A 19,497-nucleotide genomic window follows, 5' to 3' on the forward strand; every position below is an offset into this window, starting at 1 on the left:
TAGTGGAGTAGAAGTAAAAGTAGGCCTATTGGAAATACGCCACTAACATATAAAAAATACCTCCAAATTCAACTTTCAACTCAACTAGACACATACTATTTTAAAATTGTTGTTTTTCTGTATGGCTCGTTTTAACGCGAATACTGTTGTGTTCTGTCATTTCTTGAAAGCCAATAAAATTGTTCAAATTCACATCTCGTTGCACTATTTCTTAATCATGTCGTATTTATAAACATTCATAAGTGCATTATTTTAGCAGAAATATGTGAAGGGATAGATATGTCACCGTAGGCCATAGCAACAAGTTTGACAATGCAGTTGCATTAAACGGTCAAATAATGTTCAGCAATGCATGCGCTCTTTTATGTGATGCTGAAACATCAAGTTCAAAGCGGAGTAAATTTGTGTAATTCTTTATATTAGGCTACACTTTAAAAGTAGGCCTGCATTCAAAAGTTATATTGTGTCAGCAATATGGTAGTATGGCAGTATATCACAATGATCCATGGTCAGTGCTTAGATTGTTCCTTTTGTATTATACATTTATTATACCCATGTCTTTTTTTTGTCACGATTTATCGTATACCAATTAATTCCTCATATGGCTTTCCACTGCGGTTGTAACCTAGAACATATGAATTACCATGATGGGATTTCACAATCATCATGGTACACTGAGGTAATTAATATCGGTAGTACCATGATATCTAATGTAGGCTACCATGGTAATATAGTAGCCTACCTTGTAGCATATCATAGTGAGGCTACTATACCATGGTAATAGCATTATAGTCAGTACAAGAGTAGGCTATAGTTCATGTTAGCTTCTTCTTCCACATCTCCCTCACTTTTTTATCATTGAATGTGAAGCACATTGAGATACTAATTCGTTCCCTGTCTATTGATTTGATACAGTGCTGGGTATTTTTTAGACATTGTCAGAGCTCACATTAGGGTACATTACATAAAGTACTGCTGCTATATGATGTCCCTAAGGTGACAAGTGACCCACAAAACTTCTCAGTGCTTGTCAAGCTGTCCATAAATTGACGCTTCATAGACACCAGATGGCGCTAAAGGAATGTATGATTGTATAGCGTATGCATTTTTGTTCATTTTTGCATCAATCAAGCAATCAAAATCTGCAAACTTGCCATATTTTTTTTTTGTGGTTGACCCCCCTGCCCCTAAATAGTTGGCAACTTAACATTGGTACACTCTCAGAGTCAAGTGAATCCTCAGGACTTTACTGTGTAACATTCCTGTCTTTTGGTGTGGGAGGAAAATACTGTGTGTGTGTGTGTGTGTGTGTGTGTGTGTGTGTGTGTGTGTGTGTGTGTGTGTGTGTGTGTGTGTGTGTGCGTGCGTGCGTGCGTGCGTGCGTGCGTGCGTGCGTGCGTGAGTGAGTGAGTGAGTGTGTGTGTGTGTGTGTGTGTGTGTGTGTGTGTGTGTGTGTGTGTGTGTGTGTGTGTGTGTGTGTGTGTGTGTGTGTGGAGTTCATTCATGGGGGATATTATAGCATACTGTACAAGTGTACAGCACCATACAAAACAAATAATGTAGGCCATACAAAGACTGCAACAATTTATACATTTAATAAAATGGGTAACAATGTGTATAACAATGTTAGGTTATATTTTGGATCATGTGTGGAAAAGCCTTCATAATGACGTCAGCTCGCAGGGCGTGGTTTGATGACGCATTGCGGATCGAGAGAGAGAGAGAGAGAGAGAGAGAGAGAGAGAGAGAGAGAGAGAGAGAGAGAGAGAGAGAGAGAGAGAGAGAGAGAGAGAGAGAGAGAGAGAGAGAGAGAGAGAGAGAGAGAGAGAGACTCGTGCATGTGTCCCTGTGTGTGTGTGCTACTGTGTGAATGTACAGTGTTGTTTGTTAGAAAGCAAAGCGGGGGGACAGAATGCACGCAACATGAGGGCGCACATTGTTGCCTCTTCTGTTAGCCGGTTGTTATGGTGATTATTACAGCTTCTACAACTATTATTAATAGATATGGCGGTGTTGAAGTCGAGCTGAGGTGCTCCGCTGCACCACGTTCAACTCGCACAGCCAGTTTGTGGTTTGCGCTGTAGTTTTTCGCCACAAGTGAATCCAATGAAAATAATTTAACCTCCAACGCCACATTTGGGATTCATTTCGGCTTCCTTCCATTCCTCTCACGAAGAAAAAACAACATTAGTGGAGGAGCCATGACAACACAGGATGAGAGCTCTGTCCGAGTGGCTCTGAGGTAAGAGACTCACACTGACTGGCTGCACCTTGCATGCAAGTTCACTACACAATGTGTATTGTTGTTTTGAGTGCTGCGGTATGTTATTGATATTGATTGATATTATAGGTTAATTCATTGCACCTGTCACTCGATGATGCAGCATCTGTTGATGATGATGATGATGATAGGCCAGCAGATTAATACAGTCCCATCTAATGTTTTTAGGCTGCAGCACATTGACCCATTTCCAGTCAGCCGGCAATAATGAGGATTTATTATTTTCCTACCTATTCTTGTCATTCTGTGAGCCTCCATGACGCGTTTTGTCTTGAGGAACTGAACTGTGCTGCTGTTTATTTCTCATGACGCAGCAGTAGCATACAGTTACGGCCGCCCCGGTAGCGATGCAAGGTGCATAGGAGCCATCCATCTATCTATGGGCCGTTTGCCCGTTTTTTTACAGGACAGGATCAGGTCAGCCCTTGTTGACATAAAGACGATGATATCATCTTTTGTAACGGCTGAAGCTCTCGCCCAAAAAAATAACGGACCTACAAAGCTATCGCGACGCGTTTATAGCTTGTAGATCTGTTCTTTTTTTGTGGGGGGGGGGGGGGGGGGGGGGTGATAGCCTTGGATAGCCCAAGACTATCATAGATGTATTTTTTGTCATTTATTTTGACATTTTGCACAGATACGTAAGTTAAAAGTCAGACTCGATCAAATACATCTACGATTGTCTTTCTTGATCCAAGGCTATGGAAGTGACACCGTCATACGGTTTATAATATAAATGAGGTTTGGGAGTTTGTCAGAGGGAGGGGGAGGAGGGTTGTACAGTAGCCGTCCTCAAGGCCTCCTCACCGGCCTCTCTCCTCCGTGTGGGCAGCCATATCCATCCATCCAGCCATCCATCCATCCATGCGTCCGTCCTCTCAAAGACTCGACTGTCTGTTTGTTGAGCGACGGTTAATCGATGAAAGAAAGTGCTTCATAGACGGCTAACTGTCCAAAGGAAAGACAACCGTTGAGAGATTTGTTGCACTGTTAAATGTAGTTCTTTGTGTTTGCAAACGAGCTACTCAGTCGGTTACTCACTAATGCGAGGTTGTTGATTGAGTCTTTTTTTGTGTGACTTTGAGGTGCCCACAATGTTTAGATGCCCACTCTTCCTGTACCCCTCATTGTCAGCAAACTAACCAGAATAAGGTCCATCATCTCAGTTCATGTGTGTTATTGATATGCCACTGTATTGAAATGGGCCGCTCCCACCCAGCTGGTGATGTGGCACAGTGACAGGCAGGATGGGCAAGACAGCTGGCATCACCATGGTCTGTTTGTCTCTTTCTGTCTGTTCCTCTGTCACCCTTTCTGTGTCTCTGTCTGTCTTTTGACTGTCTCTTGCTCTCTCTTGTTTTATGCAAAATGCAAGCATGCACATCAGGTTTTACTCAAAGCACATGAGTTTTGCATCTATTGAAGATGATAATTGGTCATTATAATGTCGCAGGGTTTTGAATTCCCATTGTGTGGGTTTGGGTGTGTACTCTCTGCTTCCCATCCTGTGTGTTTTACCATAATCGTCATGAGCTCACGTGTTTCCAATGCTTACTGCCGAGTGCATTTCTATAAGTGGGTAATGTACACACACTTTCTACATGTGTATTTCGGAACCTGTCTGATTTGACATATTAATATAGACATTTCACAAATTTGCTTATCCAGTGTGACTGATAATAGATTAACTCTTAACACTAACTGTGCGTGTGTACTGCTAAAGGACACACTGGCTAGCTACTAATGAGGGGATTGAACCTACAACAGGGACTAGATTTCCAATCAGTAGTTAGTAGACAACCTCTCACCATGTCCTGTACATTTGCTATTGTTGCAGCAGTACCATTAGTAAATGGCCCTTAAGAGTCTAGAAGGTGTTCCTTGTGTACCCATCTGCTACATTCCTTCTTTATGTGACCCTACAATCTACCTGCACACCCAAAATGAGTGTGCTAAAAGCAACCAACACAAAAGAAGATTTCTGCACTCTTCCATCATTTTGCATAAAAGTATCTATTGGGCATTTGGTGGCCTTCATCAGCTCTGATGAAGGTCAACTGACTGAAATAGAAGACCACTAAGCCCAATTTCCGTGTGCAATTAATGAAAGCTAGTATGCAGGTAATTACTCTGCAATGTTTCAAGTTACAGAAAAGTATTCCCTACTAAAAATCAACTTTGTGATGATATTGAGTTCACGTTTTGTGTCAGTTGTTTGGTATATCAATCAACCACTATTGGTTCCAGACCCTGTCTACACCAGTGGTGTGTTCTACCGTCAGATGCTGTGTACGGCGTATACCTTGAGATTTTTTTTCGTCGTTACCGTATACCTTCAAAAACTGTCTCATCCATTGAAAACGCGAGAGCGTATACCCACGACCACGCGCATCGTATCGTAGCGTATACCTTCAGAAAAAAACTAGAACACAACACTGGTCTACACAGTAAAATCCTCAATGTTAATTTCACTCTGAGAGTATACAAATGTAACTACAAGGACCCTTATGGTCATTTCATTTGTGAACTCTCTGAGTTATTAATGGATAAACACAGAGGATTGTACTGTGTACTGCAGCTGCTCACAGATGATAATGTAGTCCTCTCCTCACTCCTTTAGGGTATTTTTTGTCACTCTACAATTTGCACATTCTTGAAATTTCTTAGAGGTTAAATGTCTTGCTCAGGGACACAGGCCAGGGCTGGTGGGTGAACCGGGGACCTTTCGATTCCCAGAAGGCATCATCTCGATCCATTCAGTTATGGCCGCCCTTGAACCTTGGCTAAACTGCTCAAGGTAGCCTAACAGTCATTTCCAATAATGTTAGGTTCATTGCTGAGGTTCTCACATAACTGTAAAACCTTAAACCTTATATACTTATAGTAGTTGACTGGGATGAGAGGGGAAAATGTAAAAATATATATATATTTTTTTTACTTTTTACAAAAAAATGCAGATACACAAGCTCACAACTTGTCACATCAGCTAATTAAAAATGATAATACAAATCTTAAAAACAAAACAAAAACAAAAACATTTTCAAAACAAATGTAAAATATGGCTCAAGGGCTCATTCTGGAGCAAGGCAGTGAATCCCTAGCAAACGAAGGGAGGTGTTCTGTTGCTTGGACCTAAACATGGAGGCTGGCAATGTTTCCCTTGAGGGAGGGATTCCATACCAAGTTTAAAAAGATTCAGAGCTGGATGGAAACGGTACTCTTCATGTTGCACCATGACAGCAAAAACACTAAACGACTCAGAAGAGGAAATGGGAAATTGAAACAACCTAAATGCCCCTGTTTATCTCAGAGACGTTTAGTCCTGAGGTTTAAAATACATGCTTTTATTATGGTTAAGTCAATTGGTTTGAGCAGCTCACCGAGAGCTGTCTCAGAACTGTAAAGGGACTAAATAAGGACAGATGTGGAGGAGGCCAAGTTAGAATTACAACCAAAGCACCACCAAGACACAAGATTACAGAGGAACCACTTAGGACTCAGGAGTCGGACAGAGCTAAGTGTTACATCCTCTAGCCAACACAAGGTCTGTGAGCAAGCAGCGCTGCAGTGTAAACAAGCATGATGCTGCGTCACAGTTGTTCCAGTGTTGACTACAATGACAGGGTTGAACAACAGATTAAATGGTGCTGTTGAAATTACCTCCGATGAATGAATTACAAAGAGAGATAGAATAGACGTTAATGGTAGCTTGAGGTTCAACTGGAATATCAAGTGTCCATTTGAAGTTTACGGCACATCCCAGCAATCGTAATTTTAGTTGTAGAATCAACCATGAGAGCAGGTACGCTGGGTAGTCAGTTTGTGCTGTTAGTGTCTGTGGGTCCGTGGCTGACTCCTGACCCAGGCTGCTTGGTTCGGCGGAGCTGAACAAAGCAGAGGTTCTGGGGAGGCTTTAGTCTCTGTCAGGCCTTTTGTGTTTGACCACTGCTGCCATGGGTGACAGGCACACATCTGAGCTCCTCCTCTCATCCATATTAAGTATGTATTACATTCAGAATCAGTGAGCACTGTTTGGTATTGAATCTAAAAATGTATAAGTCTTTGGCAAAGGGTCTAATGACAACATGATCAAACTATATAAATAATGTTCCATTTTCTAGATTGTCAACATTACAAGTAACCAGTATTATAGAGCCCAAGGGTCAGACAATAGATGTGACAAATAGTCCTGTATTTCTACCATGTACTACGCATGTTCTTTGAATAGTCTGCCTTGGTCTTTATATAGCTGCTTTTTCCAAAGTGCTTACTTTCCCCCACAAACCAATGACACAGATTGACAGCCAAGAGCCAAGGCCCAAACTTGCTGGTCGTTGGGTGCAAACAGGGGTTCAGTGTCTTCCTGAGCCCCAAAGTCAGATGCCTGGGCTAGGGCTCAGTGGTACTGTAGGTCAGCAAAGATACATTACATGACCACGCTGAAACAATCAACAGATGAACAGTATAGCGATGGATGGATGTGAAGAAACAAAGCAGACAAAAAACTATTGTTTCTTGTGAACTTATTATGGTCATTAATTAATCACAGGAATTTGGACTGTTTTATCTGAGAGTCTTATACTTCCACCAATTGAGGCTTAAGAACAGACTAGCTACATGCTTTAACCATTTTAACCCCATCAACCCCATTTTGGGAGGAACATTTGGCCAAAATAGCTGATCTAAAAGCTCACAACGTGTTGCGGCGCGTTGGGCTTGTAGATCGGCTATTTTTGGCGAAGAGATTTGGTGTAGCGTACCAAGTACAATTGCAACTCGGTTCCGTTTTAATAAGTATAGAGGGTTTACGTATGCATGCAAGTTAATACTTAACCACTTGAACCCTAGCGTCCCTATTCTGAAGGTGAACAACATTCGGTAGAAAAAGCTGATTTTCAAGCTCGGCTGCAATAGGTTGTGAACTTGGGCCTAGTATAGAGCCCTGGGGGACTCCAGTCAACTAAGTATAGGGTTTAACTTAAGCGGTTAAGTGATGTAGTGACTCATTTCTTTCCATTAGCATCAATATTATGCCCTTTAACTGTACAGAAACATCAGCGTGACATTATTAGTAAGCAGGAAGAACACACCACCTGCTTTGAAACAACTTGGATGTGGCCAACGTGTACCCTACAACTACAGGTTTTAATTTGAAGCTAAACAATCATGTCACTGGTAATTGCAAAATTACTTCCATGGAGTTGTGGCAGTTAGAAAATCACAGGATCTGACACGCCCTCTATATTTGATCCACACGGCTTGTCTGTCGTCAGCTCGTCACCTAGAACGTCAAGCAGAAGCGCTGGCATACAGTACAACTGGTCAGCCTTGTTGGCATTATAGAACAAGAGAGAGCAGACGAATACTCCTAGTTGGTAGTGTAGATATTCACAAACCATAATAATCCCCTCCCCTGCCGCTTTGATCCTTAAAGCTTGTCTGCCATCAACCAGAACATCAATTATACCTGCCTGAAATAATAACCTCATCAGGCTGGTTCAACCAGAACTGTTACAGAACCACCCTTCCCTTCAGTGTTGACCTAACCCTCAATAACAAACAATGGTGGCACATTGCACTACGCAAATAAAACGTCCCTCCAAAAACTACAATATATTGTAGTCAGGAATGTATCCATGCTGTGATGCTTTCAATGCAGTGTCTGTGCAGCTTGCACATTATGTAAACATAAACTATGGCCGGGCTAATGCACATGCAGGGAGCAAAATGTCCTGAGTGTTGTGTACCTTCTTTTGACAGAGTTTGGAAGAACAGGTCGACTTCTGTTGAACTAAGCTGGGGGAGGTTAAAGGGATTGCTCAATCCCCAGGCAAAAACCTCAAGCTCCTTAACCCAAACCTATTACACACAACAACATTGCAACTCAAGGTTGAATGAGAGAAATGCGTATATTAAAGGGAAATAATCAAGAAACAGTGGCATAACAAGACCGCCAAGGTGAATATTGTTGCTGTCGGGCAGAAACCTTGTATCTTGTATCGTAATTTTCGCAAAAAAATGCCCTACTTTGTCATACTACAGTGTCACTCAAAAGTAGGAAAATAAACATTTTTTAAGTGAAAGTGGTTAAATCTGTTTTATGAATATTGAACCAATTAAAAGTATTGTGACTTCACTTTGTGAGCCTAAACTTGTGAGCTTGTGACAATAATATAACTAGTTAACTACATGTATCCAATTTGGAACACAGTTTCTTTTTTCTATTTCCAGAAAAGTTACGCTTTTGGACATACAAGGCTTCCACCTGAGAGTGACGACATTGTTCATATTTTAGTTTGCTTACAGTACTGAGTGCAACATAAGAAGATATAGATAGACAAATACATTTGGGCCTATTGCTTCCAACTATTCAGCCCACTGTGGAGCTAGGAGGGCTCTGAACATGTCAACAGAATGCAGAGGGAGTGGGTAGGAACTGTCTCATCCAATTAGAACTCAGTGCACACACAGTGCTCATTTTCTATCTACTATCTGGTTAAACATTTTCATTGGAAGTGGTCATGTAATTGATGAAGACCAAAAACATGAACCCTAGTGTCCCTATTTGGCAAACATTCCACGAAAATAGTAGATCTACAAGCTCACAGTACTGGTTGGCTATTTTTGGCGAAGAGGTTTGGTGTAGAGGGAAAAAAGAGTGGGGTGCCAGGGGGTTAAAGTGGTTAAGCAGGAAATATGTGTGACATGAACTCTGGATCAACTAGGCCATAGGCTGTTGCTCTATAGTACTGAATATTGTAACTGGTCTTTGAGTAGGGTTAGAGAAATTCCTAGAGGAAAGAATTGTGTTTATTATGCCTTTTCTGCTCATATCAGGGCTGTTCAGAGTGATAAAGTGTTAGGTCTGTGGCGCCTTGGCCACAGACCCCCATGTGAAAAGATTTTGTGCAAGATTTGTGTTGTTAAAATTGTATTCCTTATTATGTATATTCCTCTTTTATTTTCTTAAAGATCTTTTGAAAATAGCGGATCTACAAGCTTGTACATTGGCTTGTAGATTGGTTACTTATGTATATAGGGTTAAAGTGGTTAAACGGATATTGTCTCATTTGGGTGGGGACCCCCTGGAACCCCCTCAAGTACCCCTGGGGGTCCCCAGACCCCACTTTGAGAACCAGTGAGCTACGTTATCCAGATGGACGCTATGAATATATTTACCTACTTTGCCTTGAGCGCTAAATAGAAGGATTGTGTGGATCTCAACCAATGGTCACCTTTGAATAGACTTGGCTCAAAGCTGATTAGACTTGAATAGCTCACAACATAACTGACCATACTTGGTGTTGTGATGGGTACTTGGCATTGGCACTACTTTACCTTGGTGTCATATCGACGGTTCAAATAATGGAAGCGTTTTTCCTGAATTCACGATTTTTTGGGCGCACCCCAAAGGAGGTTTTAGCTACAACCCTGAAGGAAAATTACCAGCACTGAAATGTTAAATGATAATAATTGAGAATAAAATATATGTATCCTTGGTGCTCAAGTAAGATGAGCTGTTACACATCAATCACTAGGGTTGTAGTCTATCACCTGCCACTTCAAATGGCTCATGGAATTCCACTCCCCTCAAACTCACTCCCCAACCCCCTTCCAGTGTTCTAATATAGTTATTGTTCTTTACACCATTTTGTTAATTGGGGTGGGAAGCAAAAATGGATGTTGATCATATGGTCAGAAATAGGAAATGCATAGATTTACTCAGGTAACAGACTCATTGCCTTTACTGCTGTGTGTAATTGTGACGCAGACAGATCATGCTTTACTGTCTAAGTCCCCAAAGGCCCACTTCTGCGCCAGGAAAAACCCTGAATGGTAAAGGCCTTTGTCAGAAGAACCCTGTAATGCAGTCGTCTAAAAGAGTGAGACGTGGTTCTCAAGAGCTTTCGCTCTTTAGCAGCCACACTCCTCTTCCTAGACTGATGAGTGTTGTGTTCCAAGACACCGCTAAGCATAGCCTACACTTAAACTGAACTCGCCACCGAAATAGACGCGGAGCGACCACAGCGTCACTGGAAGTCATCAGTTATCTATATATCATGACCTCTGTGTGAGGAGTCAGCAAATATCTGACAGACGCATCCGCACCAACGCAGAAGCCATGCACCCCCCCCACTGGCCACCACGTGTAGACATGTTTATGACATGGAATGGAGGCTATACGTCTCCTACCGTTGTGGGACGTTGTGTTTACTGTTTACAATTCGATCTGATATACTTCCTCAGTAGAAGACTGTGGCTTTACTGGACCTCCCGTAAGGCCTATGCATGTTTTAGAAAAAGATAAGATAATATGCATAACATACAGTGGTTTTCAAGCTTTCTGTGCCCATGGCACACCGAAGGGCAGGTCAAAATCTCAAGGCACACCTGTTGTATTTATATCAATGCTAAATAACCTCTATACACTCTTATCACTCTAAATGTTTATTTAATTTAGTATGCCAAATAAAAAGTTTAACCGCTTAAGCTCTATTTCATACTTTCACACATTTTGTGTTAGGACTAGGAGGATGCGTTGTGATATGCTATTACCGCTATTTCTGAAAACGGGCACGGGCACAGAAAGCAGGCAAGCTGACACGCAGGATAATTTGGTTGTAATTGCATAGTACAGTTACTACAGTAACTCACTTTCACTCCACGCGCATGAAAGCAAGTCACTCGTTCTGTTCTTGGCTTTGTCTTTTCATGCTGCACTGCACTTCCCCCCTCTCTCTTAATTGTTTTCTCTGTCTCTTATTTTCCTGTTCCCTCTGTTCCCTTTTATTTCAGTGCCGTACAATGTTCTTTATCTTTACGGTGTTACCCTTTTCCTCAAAATACCGATCAACTTGCCTGCTACGGGCCCTTCTGAAGTGGATGAGGTTTGCACCTCATCTATATGTGGTGGCCATACTACAAATAGGCTATGGATGTAACTTAACTTCCACCGTCATCAAACTGCCAAGAACAGCATCATAAATAGATGTCAGACAGTCACAAATAGCACGGTTTGCTTGTTTTAGTGAGCTGTCACCTTGTTATTTATTGCTCGCAGTCTATATCTGCTAATGACTAGCAAAGGATGTGTTTCCAAGAACAGTAAGGAAGCATGTTGCTGTGAACTACGGGTAACTTATTATTATTCAGTGCTGTTTAGCTTTCACACCATCGGGCAGGCTAGAACGTCTGAGGCTGTGCTGAGCCTGTGTCTCTTGACTAAAATGTAGGCTACGTTTAGACAGTGTAGAAAGCAGTGTATGCAAATGAACCCCCTTCCACCTGCTGTTATCGTGCCCACGGCTGTCTGGTTTTGCATATTCATGAAGTGTTAGCAGTTCGTGTATTTGCATCAGGTGTGAGGAAGGATCCACCAGACAGTGTTATTACCTCGCTCTGCCAACCAAGTAATGGGCTGTAGCTAGAGAGAGACAACTGCATCAGAACACTGTGGCAGGTACCCGACCATGAAACTGTGAAATTGTTTAGGTTAATCCCACAAGCACCTGAATTAATCACATCACTGTTACACAATGCTCACTGGCAAAAGATAGCAGTACAGTTCTAGGGCTGGAAAATTAAGTGAAAATATATTCAAAACCGACATTTAGAACCACTTACCGACTTAATCTTGCTCATACAGGTTAATTGAAAAATCTAGATGTAGCCGTTTTATGACATTTTTTATTTCGTATATATAAACAAGAAAAAAACTAAATATATTTTTATAATCGACTAAATCAACTAGTCTGATTAATCACTTAAGCCCTGTATTATACTTTGTACGTTGTACATTGGTGGCATACAAAAACAGTGAGCCTGTAATATCTACAGTGCAGACCTTGTGAGAACTATGAGGGTACTGAAAAACAAGTGTATTATACGGTAATTGTTCATTCATTGTAATCGAGGCAAAAGTGATCGTGATATTGATTTGAAGTCATATCTCCCAGCCCTAAGTTCTTCAGTAAATCCTCCCAACTGGACAGAAATGCAAAATGTTTAACCACAGACATGCGTTAACATTGTCGTGACCTCTACTACTGGCACATATAACCCGTGGTGGAAGAAGTAGTCTTTCTTTACTTACTTAGTACTACTTACAGTAAGTAAAAGTAGCAGTACCTCAATATAGACATGCTCTGTTACAAGTAAAAGGCCAACATTCAACATTTTACTTGAGTAAAAGTACAATAAAAGCTGCATCTATCCTAACCTAAATATCTCCCGTCCCATTATCTCTGTTATCTTGTTTCCTTAAAAGCTGTTAGCCAGCTATGTTTTCGGGGCTAGCCTTTGTGTCCCTCCGTCCCCGGACCACTGGCCCGTTGTTGACACAGACAGAGATGGTACCCTGTGTCAACAGGACATGGCTGAGAGCTGGTGGAAGAGAGAGAGCAAAAACACCATGCATGTGCATTTGTGCATGGATTAAAGTCGTCAGTCGCCACGACTGATTTTCATAAGTTTAAAGAGTATTAGAATGGGTCAGAGTAGCCATAGAATACATGTTCTGTTCTGTTGCTTAAAATTAAATTCATATTCAGAGGCATCTTCCATAAAACTGGTAAAAATGGTCTCGGATATTTCATAAGAGCAAAGGCTAATTCCTAAATCTGTGCTTTCTTTAACTGGGTGGCCGTATGTAGAACAGCAGGAACATAGGTTTTAGAATGTTTACAATCCTCCTATAATTCCCCAAACCTCTCACCAAAAGCTGTCACCAAAAGCTGTCTCCGAAACCTGTCACCAAAACCTGTCACTTTATGCCCAGTTCTCTTCAGTGGCTGGAGCAATTGATCTGCATTTGCACATGGCCATTGACCATTAGCATGTGCACGGAATAGTGGCGCCCGTTTTTCACTTTCCCAAAATGGAAGCTGTTTATTAGCGTTTTTATGTAACGGAATTCAGGCTATGGGAGCTATCGTCGCCATGGTCACAGCCATCGCCATGGTCACGGCCCCCAAGCTATGGGAGGAAGGGGTCCTCCTTGGGGCCAAAAAGGTTTGGGTCTATTACTGTACAGCACAGCACATAACCCAAAGTCTGTTAATACTTTAGCTGTACACATCCCCTGGTATGGACTACTACTAGTATTGTTTAGGAAACAAAGCACTAGTGTGGAGGACTGCTTTCACGCTGCTTCACAAATCACAGACTGGGAAAATGTTCAGTTGTGAGATTAGTTTTCGCTTTAATCCATGCATGTGACACTGTGTCTCACTTTGCTACTTTATTTCTTCTGTTGGATGCTTATTGCCACTTGCACTCCACACCTATTCTTTAGTTGTTGTTGTTGTGTGCTTTGTGGACACAACTGTGTGTGGAGACTAAATTGTGTAGACAGAGTAGCAGACTACATTTAGGGGCGCAAATGGCAATCAAGCCTATACCGAAATCTTCAAGGCTTTATGCTTTGTCTGTTTGTTTTGACTTTTTTTCTTTTTGATTCAGTACACTTCAATTATGTCATCTGGCATAATGACCAGGAAGCATTTTGAGTTGTTTTAGGAATGATCTCTGCCGTGTCATTACGTTGGCGCACACCTCTGGATAGCTGCCTACACTTTACAGTTGAGCATCCGGCCGCATGAATTTAATTGCGTGTCATTTTAACCTGTTTCACCCATGGGGAGCTGTAGGAAATACTGTAAACCTTGTGCATTGCCAGATGTTTTTCTGCATACAGTTGTCAAGTGAGGCTAAGTTGTACGGGTGTGTACATGTGTAGGTGTGTGAATGCGTGTGTCTGTGGTGTCAGCAATATGGATATGCGAGGAGGGAAGGGTCTTGTTTCTGTCCCCTCTCTATGTTGACAGCTAGAGATCATCCCTTCCTGACACATCCTGTCCTCCCCTCCAACACGCACGCGCACACACACACACACACACACACACACACACACACACACACACACACACACACACAGACACAGACACAGACACAGACAGACACGTTTTTATTACTATACTTCAGAGGACAACAATATTTTGGGACGGCATTGACATTGGTGCATTCATTTTCCTTAGATCAATTTCTTTTGTGTGTGACATCGCTGCATAACTATAGTATAAAATATGGCAAACTCTAACCCCAAACCCTAAACCTAACCTCTAAATATCTAAACTAACCCCATCCTGAATCTCTTCTTAATTGTAATTCTAACTTTAAAAAATCATATATAACCTTAAAACATAAAAAGACTTATCACATTAAACATATAATGACTTATCAAATTCTACTATACTTGTGGGGACATTTTGGCCCTCACAAGTATAGTAAAAGTGCGCACACACCCACACCTCTGATAATGAGGGGGGCGGTCTGCTTGGCGACCTCCTGACCCCACAGGAAGCAGTAAAGCCATTATCAACGTGCCACAGAGGGTTACACGGCCTTGTTTGTTTTGGTGTGTGTGTGTGTGTGTGTGTGTGTGTGTGTGTGTGTGTGTGTGTGTGTGTGTGTGTGTGTGTGTGTGTGTGTGTGTGTGTGTGTGTGTGTGTGTGTGTGTGTGTGTGTGTGTGTGTGTGTGTGTGTGTGTGTGTGTGTGTGTGTGTGTGTGTGTGTGTGTGTGCGTGCGTGCGTGCGTGCGTGCGTGCGTGCGTGCGTGCGCGTGCGTGCATCAGATCTCAAATCAGCTTCACTTCTGGACATAGCACAGCAGCCGTGATTGTCAAGTGGATGATATGCTGCTGTGCTCGGATCAGTGTTTTAGAAGAGTCCTTCTTTAGCCAGAGGAGGTATCTTTTTGTGTTGCAGGTAAAAAACACCCAGCACTGTGCAACCAAATACATACGTACAGTACTGTACACAATTTAGACAACATTCTGTGTCCAGAACAGGGATGCTTGGGTTCATTCATGTGGATAAACTGGACATCTAGACCAGTGGTTTTCAAACTTTTCATGTCAAGGACCCCCAGATAGATACATATTTGGCCGCGGAGTCGTGGACCCTATCTGAAAATGTTTTCTGAAAAAAAAAAAATCTAAATCTTCCAAACATTTTCATTATACAAAATAAAAAAATAAACAAATAGCAGATATATACAAACTCGCAGCACGGCACGAAGTGACGCACTGTGAGCTTGTACATCTGCTATTTTTGAATATCCAAAGTATAAAAGGTAAAAGTGGTTAAAATGATTGTGATGCTATATTTACTACTTTTGCTGGGGACCCCCCGGAACCCCCCCAAGGACACCTGGGGCTCCCCGGACCCCACTTTGAGAACCAATGATCTAGACGGTTACTAGACAGTTAATGTAATCGCAACAAGGCCACCCGGCTACTGACGTGCTTTATCTTTATTTGTAGTCAGGGCAACATTACGTCCTCACAGACATGTTCCATATCCAAGGTCTGGCTTCAATTTCAGGCTGTTAAGTCCAATAATAAGGTCTCAGATAAGGGTTAGGTGGGGCTGATGCATGCAGGCCTGTGGTTACAGTGTCTCTCTCCCTCCCTAGAGGTTGTTAAAATGTCAAAAGAAAACTTACATGTGGGTCCTCCTCGGTCCGCATCTATGGCAACTGAGCAAACGGCAACAGACCCCCATGAATTATCCAAGGGGAAGTAATGGGTTGTATGGCCTCTTGATATCAGACACACCATGCACCCATCTCATTTTTAGCACTTTTCCCTTGTGTGCTTTTCAGGAGCTGTCATTTGGGAGTCTGCTATTAATAGTGTTTCAGCCCAAGATCCAGTTCACCCTAATGCCATGTTTCTCTTTGGAAACTAGTTGTTTTTTTCTGCTCTGGTCTGTTTTTTTTTTTCAAAGGAAGGATTTTGTGGAACTGGAGGAGACAGGGGGTTTAGGTACTTTTTGAGGTACTAGCACTGGTTAAAACTCGTTATCCTAGGTAGAGTTGTACTGATAACAGTATTGGAAATCAATGCTCCAATATTGCCTATAATGATGATATTTGGGAGTACGTCTATACAGGATCCTATATTTGTTTGGTTTTTAAGTTGATGTTGTATTATGTTTTATACTGTACTGCACTTAAATGTCTTGTTTCACTAAATTATGGCTGCACAGTTTATTAAAGAAATGTATGCACTGTATCAGATCGGTATTTTATTTATTAAAGACAAAATACCGTCAATTTATTTATACAGGTGAAAATCTCATTGAGATCAAGATCTCTCTTTTTCAGGGTAGCAGCAGTACAAATTTGCAACGCACACAACATAAAACACAACCTGCAACATAAAACCCGATTCTTGCAAGTTCAAGTATCGGAAAAAATGGCATCAGCACATCTCTAATCCTAGACCTAGGTCTTACAATAGAACTCTTGAGTTATAGCTATATAATAAGCCAAGAAGTAATAAGCTGTCTACCTTTTCCTTTGTGTACTCCTGAGTTCAGTGCATATGGATGCCTGCTAATAACAGTATTTCTTCCAGGCTCTAATCCATCATTGTGACATTTTCTTGTGTAGAAACCAGTCCAATTAATTCCTACCCCTTTTTGTTTCTTTGCACAGGAAGATTTTAGGCAGCACGAGCAGAGGTTTGGGTTTGGTTTCCTGACACTGTTAGCGTCTCCCTGGAGAGGGACATGCTTTTACCTGTTAGACTAGGATTAGACTGAGCCTTCCCATTAGGTTTTTTTTTTTTTGCAATCAGTTGCCAAAACAGCTTTTGTTGATATTGGAACGGTTGAGATAAGGAGACAGATTTAGATGTGATTGGTTAGACCCTATGTGTACATGGGGTTTGGGGGAAACCCCCCTTTAAGCGTCATCATGTATATTTGGTCGTACAATGGTGTCGCGCATTGAAAGTATCTGATCTACATCTGACTGCGAACCTCCATCTGTCTGCGGACCCCCGTCTGGAAATATTCTGTGCCAGGGACTCCCATACACGTTTTGTTTAAAAAACTTTTCCGGCGCGGCTATTTTCAAATAGCTGATGTATATAGGGTTAAGGTAGTTGTGTTTTTTGATGGTATATTAACCAATTTGGCTGGGGACCCCCTGGAAATTCCACAAGGACCCCTGGGGGCCCCCGGACCCCACTTTGAGAACCACTGATATAGACAGTGTGGTGACATCTTACAAAGCTGGCAAGTTACACATTGTTTGGAGAAATCTTCAAAGGACACCAAACAATAAAGTGACTGGCTACATTTACCTCAGCGTAACCTTTGTGTCTGGACCCAGTTTTGTAAAAGTCACTATATATATATCCTCATTGTCAAATGCGGTTACATTACATCACTGGTAATCACATTCTGCTCTGACAAATGCTTTCCTCCCAAAGCAATGCCAAGAACAGGACCCAGTGTCTCAGAATACATGTTTCCAAAATGACTTGTGTTGATGTTAGGAGTGGTCGAGGTACAGGAGACAATGAAAGACTGTGAGTTGTGTTTTCTCTGGGACAGGGACCACTCCAAAGGAAGAGGGCACTTTTAAGTCATAGCGATGCATAGAAAAGGCATACATATTGTTTATCTCATACTGATTTGGCTGTTGCATGGCTTGCACTGCTAGAGATGTACTGTATTTATACATTCCACTATCATTATGCCCTGATGAAGACCAGCTGTGTGGTCAAAACATGTTGGCATCTTTTTTTTTAACTATACAATAAAAGCTTTTAAATTTATTTGTTTTTTTGGGTGTAATTGAGGTCATAAAACCCCCCAATTCTTTTTTTAAAGTGAAAATTAATGTCATAGAACCTTTAAAGTGGGCTAGCCTGTTGTACTTTAACCACTGGTATAGTTTGGCAGGGGGTATAGTTTGGGCTGTTACACAGGCCTTGTGCTTAACAAGAACAAGGCCAATATCTGTAATGTAAAAGACATTTGCCTGATGTGGAAGGGGTGGGAAGATAAAGAGACAAATAATTTTCTGACATAAATCTTAACAATTCTACTCTACTACACACTTAAAAATTGCATTTATTTATTTGTCCTTCACTTCCCCTAACCCTGCCTTGTTGGCATGGTTGGCATGGTTGGCATTCCTCAATGTAGCAAGGAGACTCAGGCTCAGGGGTAGGGCTGTCAAGATTACAAATTTAAGTTTATGATTAATTGTCATAGAAATAATTGCAATTAACGATTCAATTGTGTTTTTGGCATTTAACATTGGAACATGATACAATTTCTGTTAGTTTTTTAGGCTTCATAATCACAAATTGCACAGGGCAGATATATGACAAATAACTTAAACATTAAACTAAAAAACTAAAATAAAACAAATTACTGACACATTTATTATATTTTTATACAAAAAAAAACATATATAGCGGAAATAGCTGATCTACAAGCTTGTAGATCTGCTATTTCTGCTATTTTTGGAAAATCTTTACTACTGTACACTCACTGTATATAATTTGGTGACATTTAGATGGGTTATCAGCGGAGGATAGATTGGTAGGTAGATGCACATGGATGGACAGTAATTAGTCATTGTAATTAGCCTCCGGGCTAATGATATTACATACTTTGTTGTGCGTCACAACAGTGAATTATCCTCTTCATGGAGTCAGTGGGTTCCAGTCATGTCTGTCTCTTAATGTGGTTCACAGAAAGCCTCGTCACACTGATATCCTGCTGCCGAGATCGGATTATTAATTCCCTCTTCCATTACCGTCCCCATGGCAACCCTCTTTCCTCATTTCCTCATACCGTCATAAAGAGAGACCCTTTTATTTTCATTAAAGAACATGGTGAACATCCATGGATATGAATTTGTATATCGTTGCTGTCTGGCAGAAACCTCTTATCTCCATATTTTAAATGCCCTACTTGATCATACTACGGCGTCACACACAAATAGTAGCAGATCTACAAGCTGGTTTTGAGCTTGTAGATCTGCTACTTTTGATAATTTTTCATTTGAATCCTGAAAAGTAACAGTTTTGGATATACTGTATGAGGGTTCCACCCGACAGACGATATTCTTGTACAGATGCCATGTTTTACTGTCTGACTACTGTTAACAGTAGGTACTACTGAGGAGTTAGGAGCCTCACAATGCACATTCACCACAAGTCTTAACAGCTACTTTGCGCAAAACCCCAGATAGCATTTCAGTTTCCACAGAGTAAATTCTTCCACTTTAGGGTGATAAGCTCTCTCTACCACCTTCAACCACAATCCAATCTATAATCCCTGCAGTGCAGAGGCTGTAGCTCGCACACTACCGGTATATTATCCTGTAGCTGCAGTACTTGCACAGAGAT

The 19,497-nt window shown here is 41.4% G+C and overlaps 1 protein-coding gene across 4 annotated transcripts in view; it reads left to right on the forward strand.

Annotated features, from left to right (window-relative positions):
* The first annotated feature begins 1,831 nt into the window (after nucleotides 1-1,831).
* LOC311046641 (kinesin-like protein KIF21A) overlaps nucleotides 1,832-19,497 on the forward strand; it is a 70,168-nt gene continuing 52,502 nt past the window's right edge. For all 4 annotated transcript variants that reach the window (XM_084059096.1, XM_084059098.1, XM_084059099.1 and 1 more), the window contains exon 1: nucleotides 1,832-2,242. In XM_084059096.1, the coding sequence (XP_083915222.1) occupies nucleotides 2,202-2,242 (41 nt within the window). In that variant the 5' untranslated portion in view covers nucleotides 1,832-2,201. The remainder of the gene's footprint in view (nucleotides 2,243-19,497) is intronic.

Source organism: Gymnoscopelus microlampas, assembly GCF_963454915.1.
Source record: "Gymnoscopelus microlampas genome assembly, chromosome: 6".
In the NCBI taxonomy this organism is placed as follows: domain Eukaryota; kingdom Metazoa; phylum Chordata; class Actinopteri; order Myctophiformes; family Myctophidae; genus Gymnoscopelus; species Gymnoscopelus microlampas.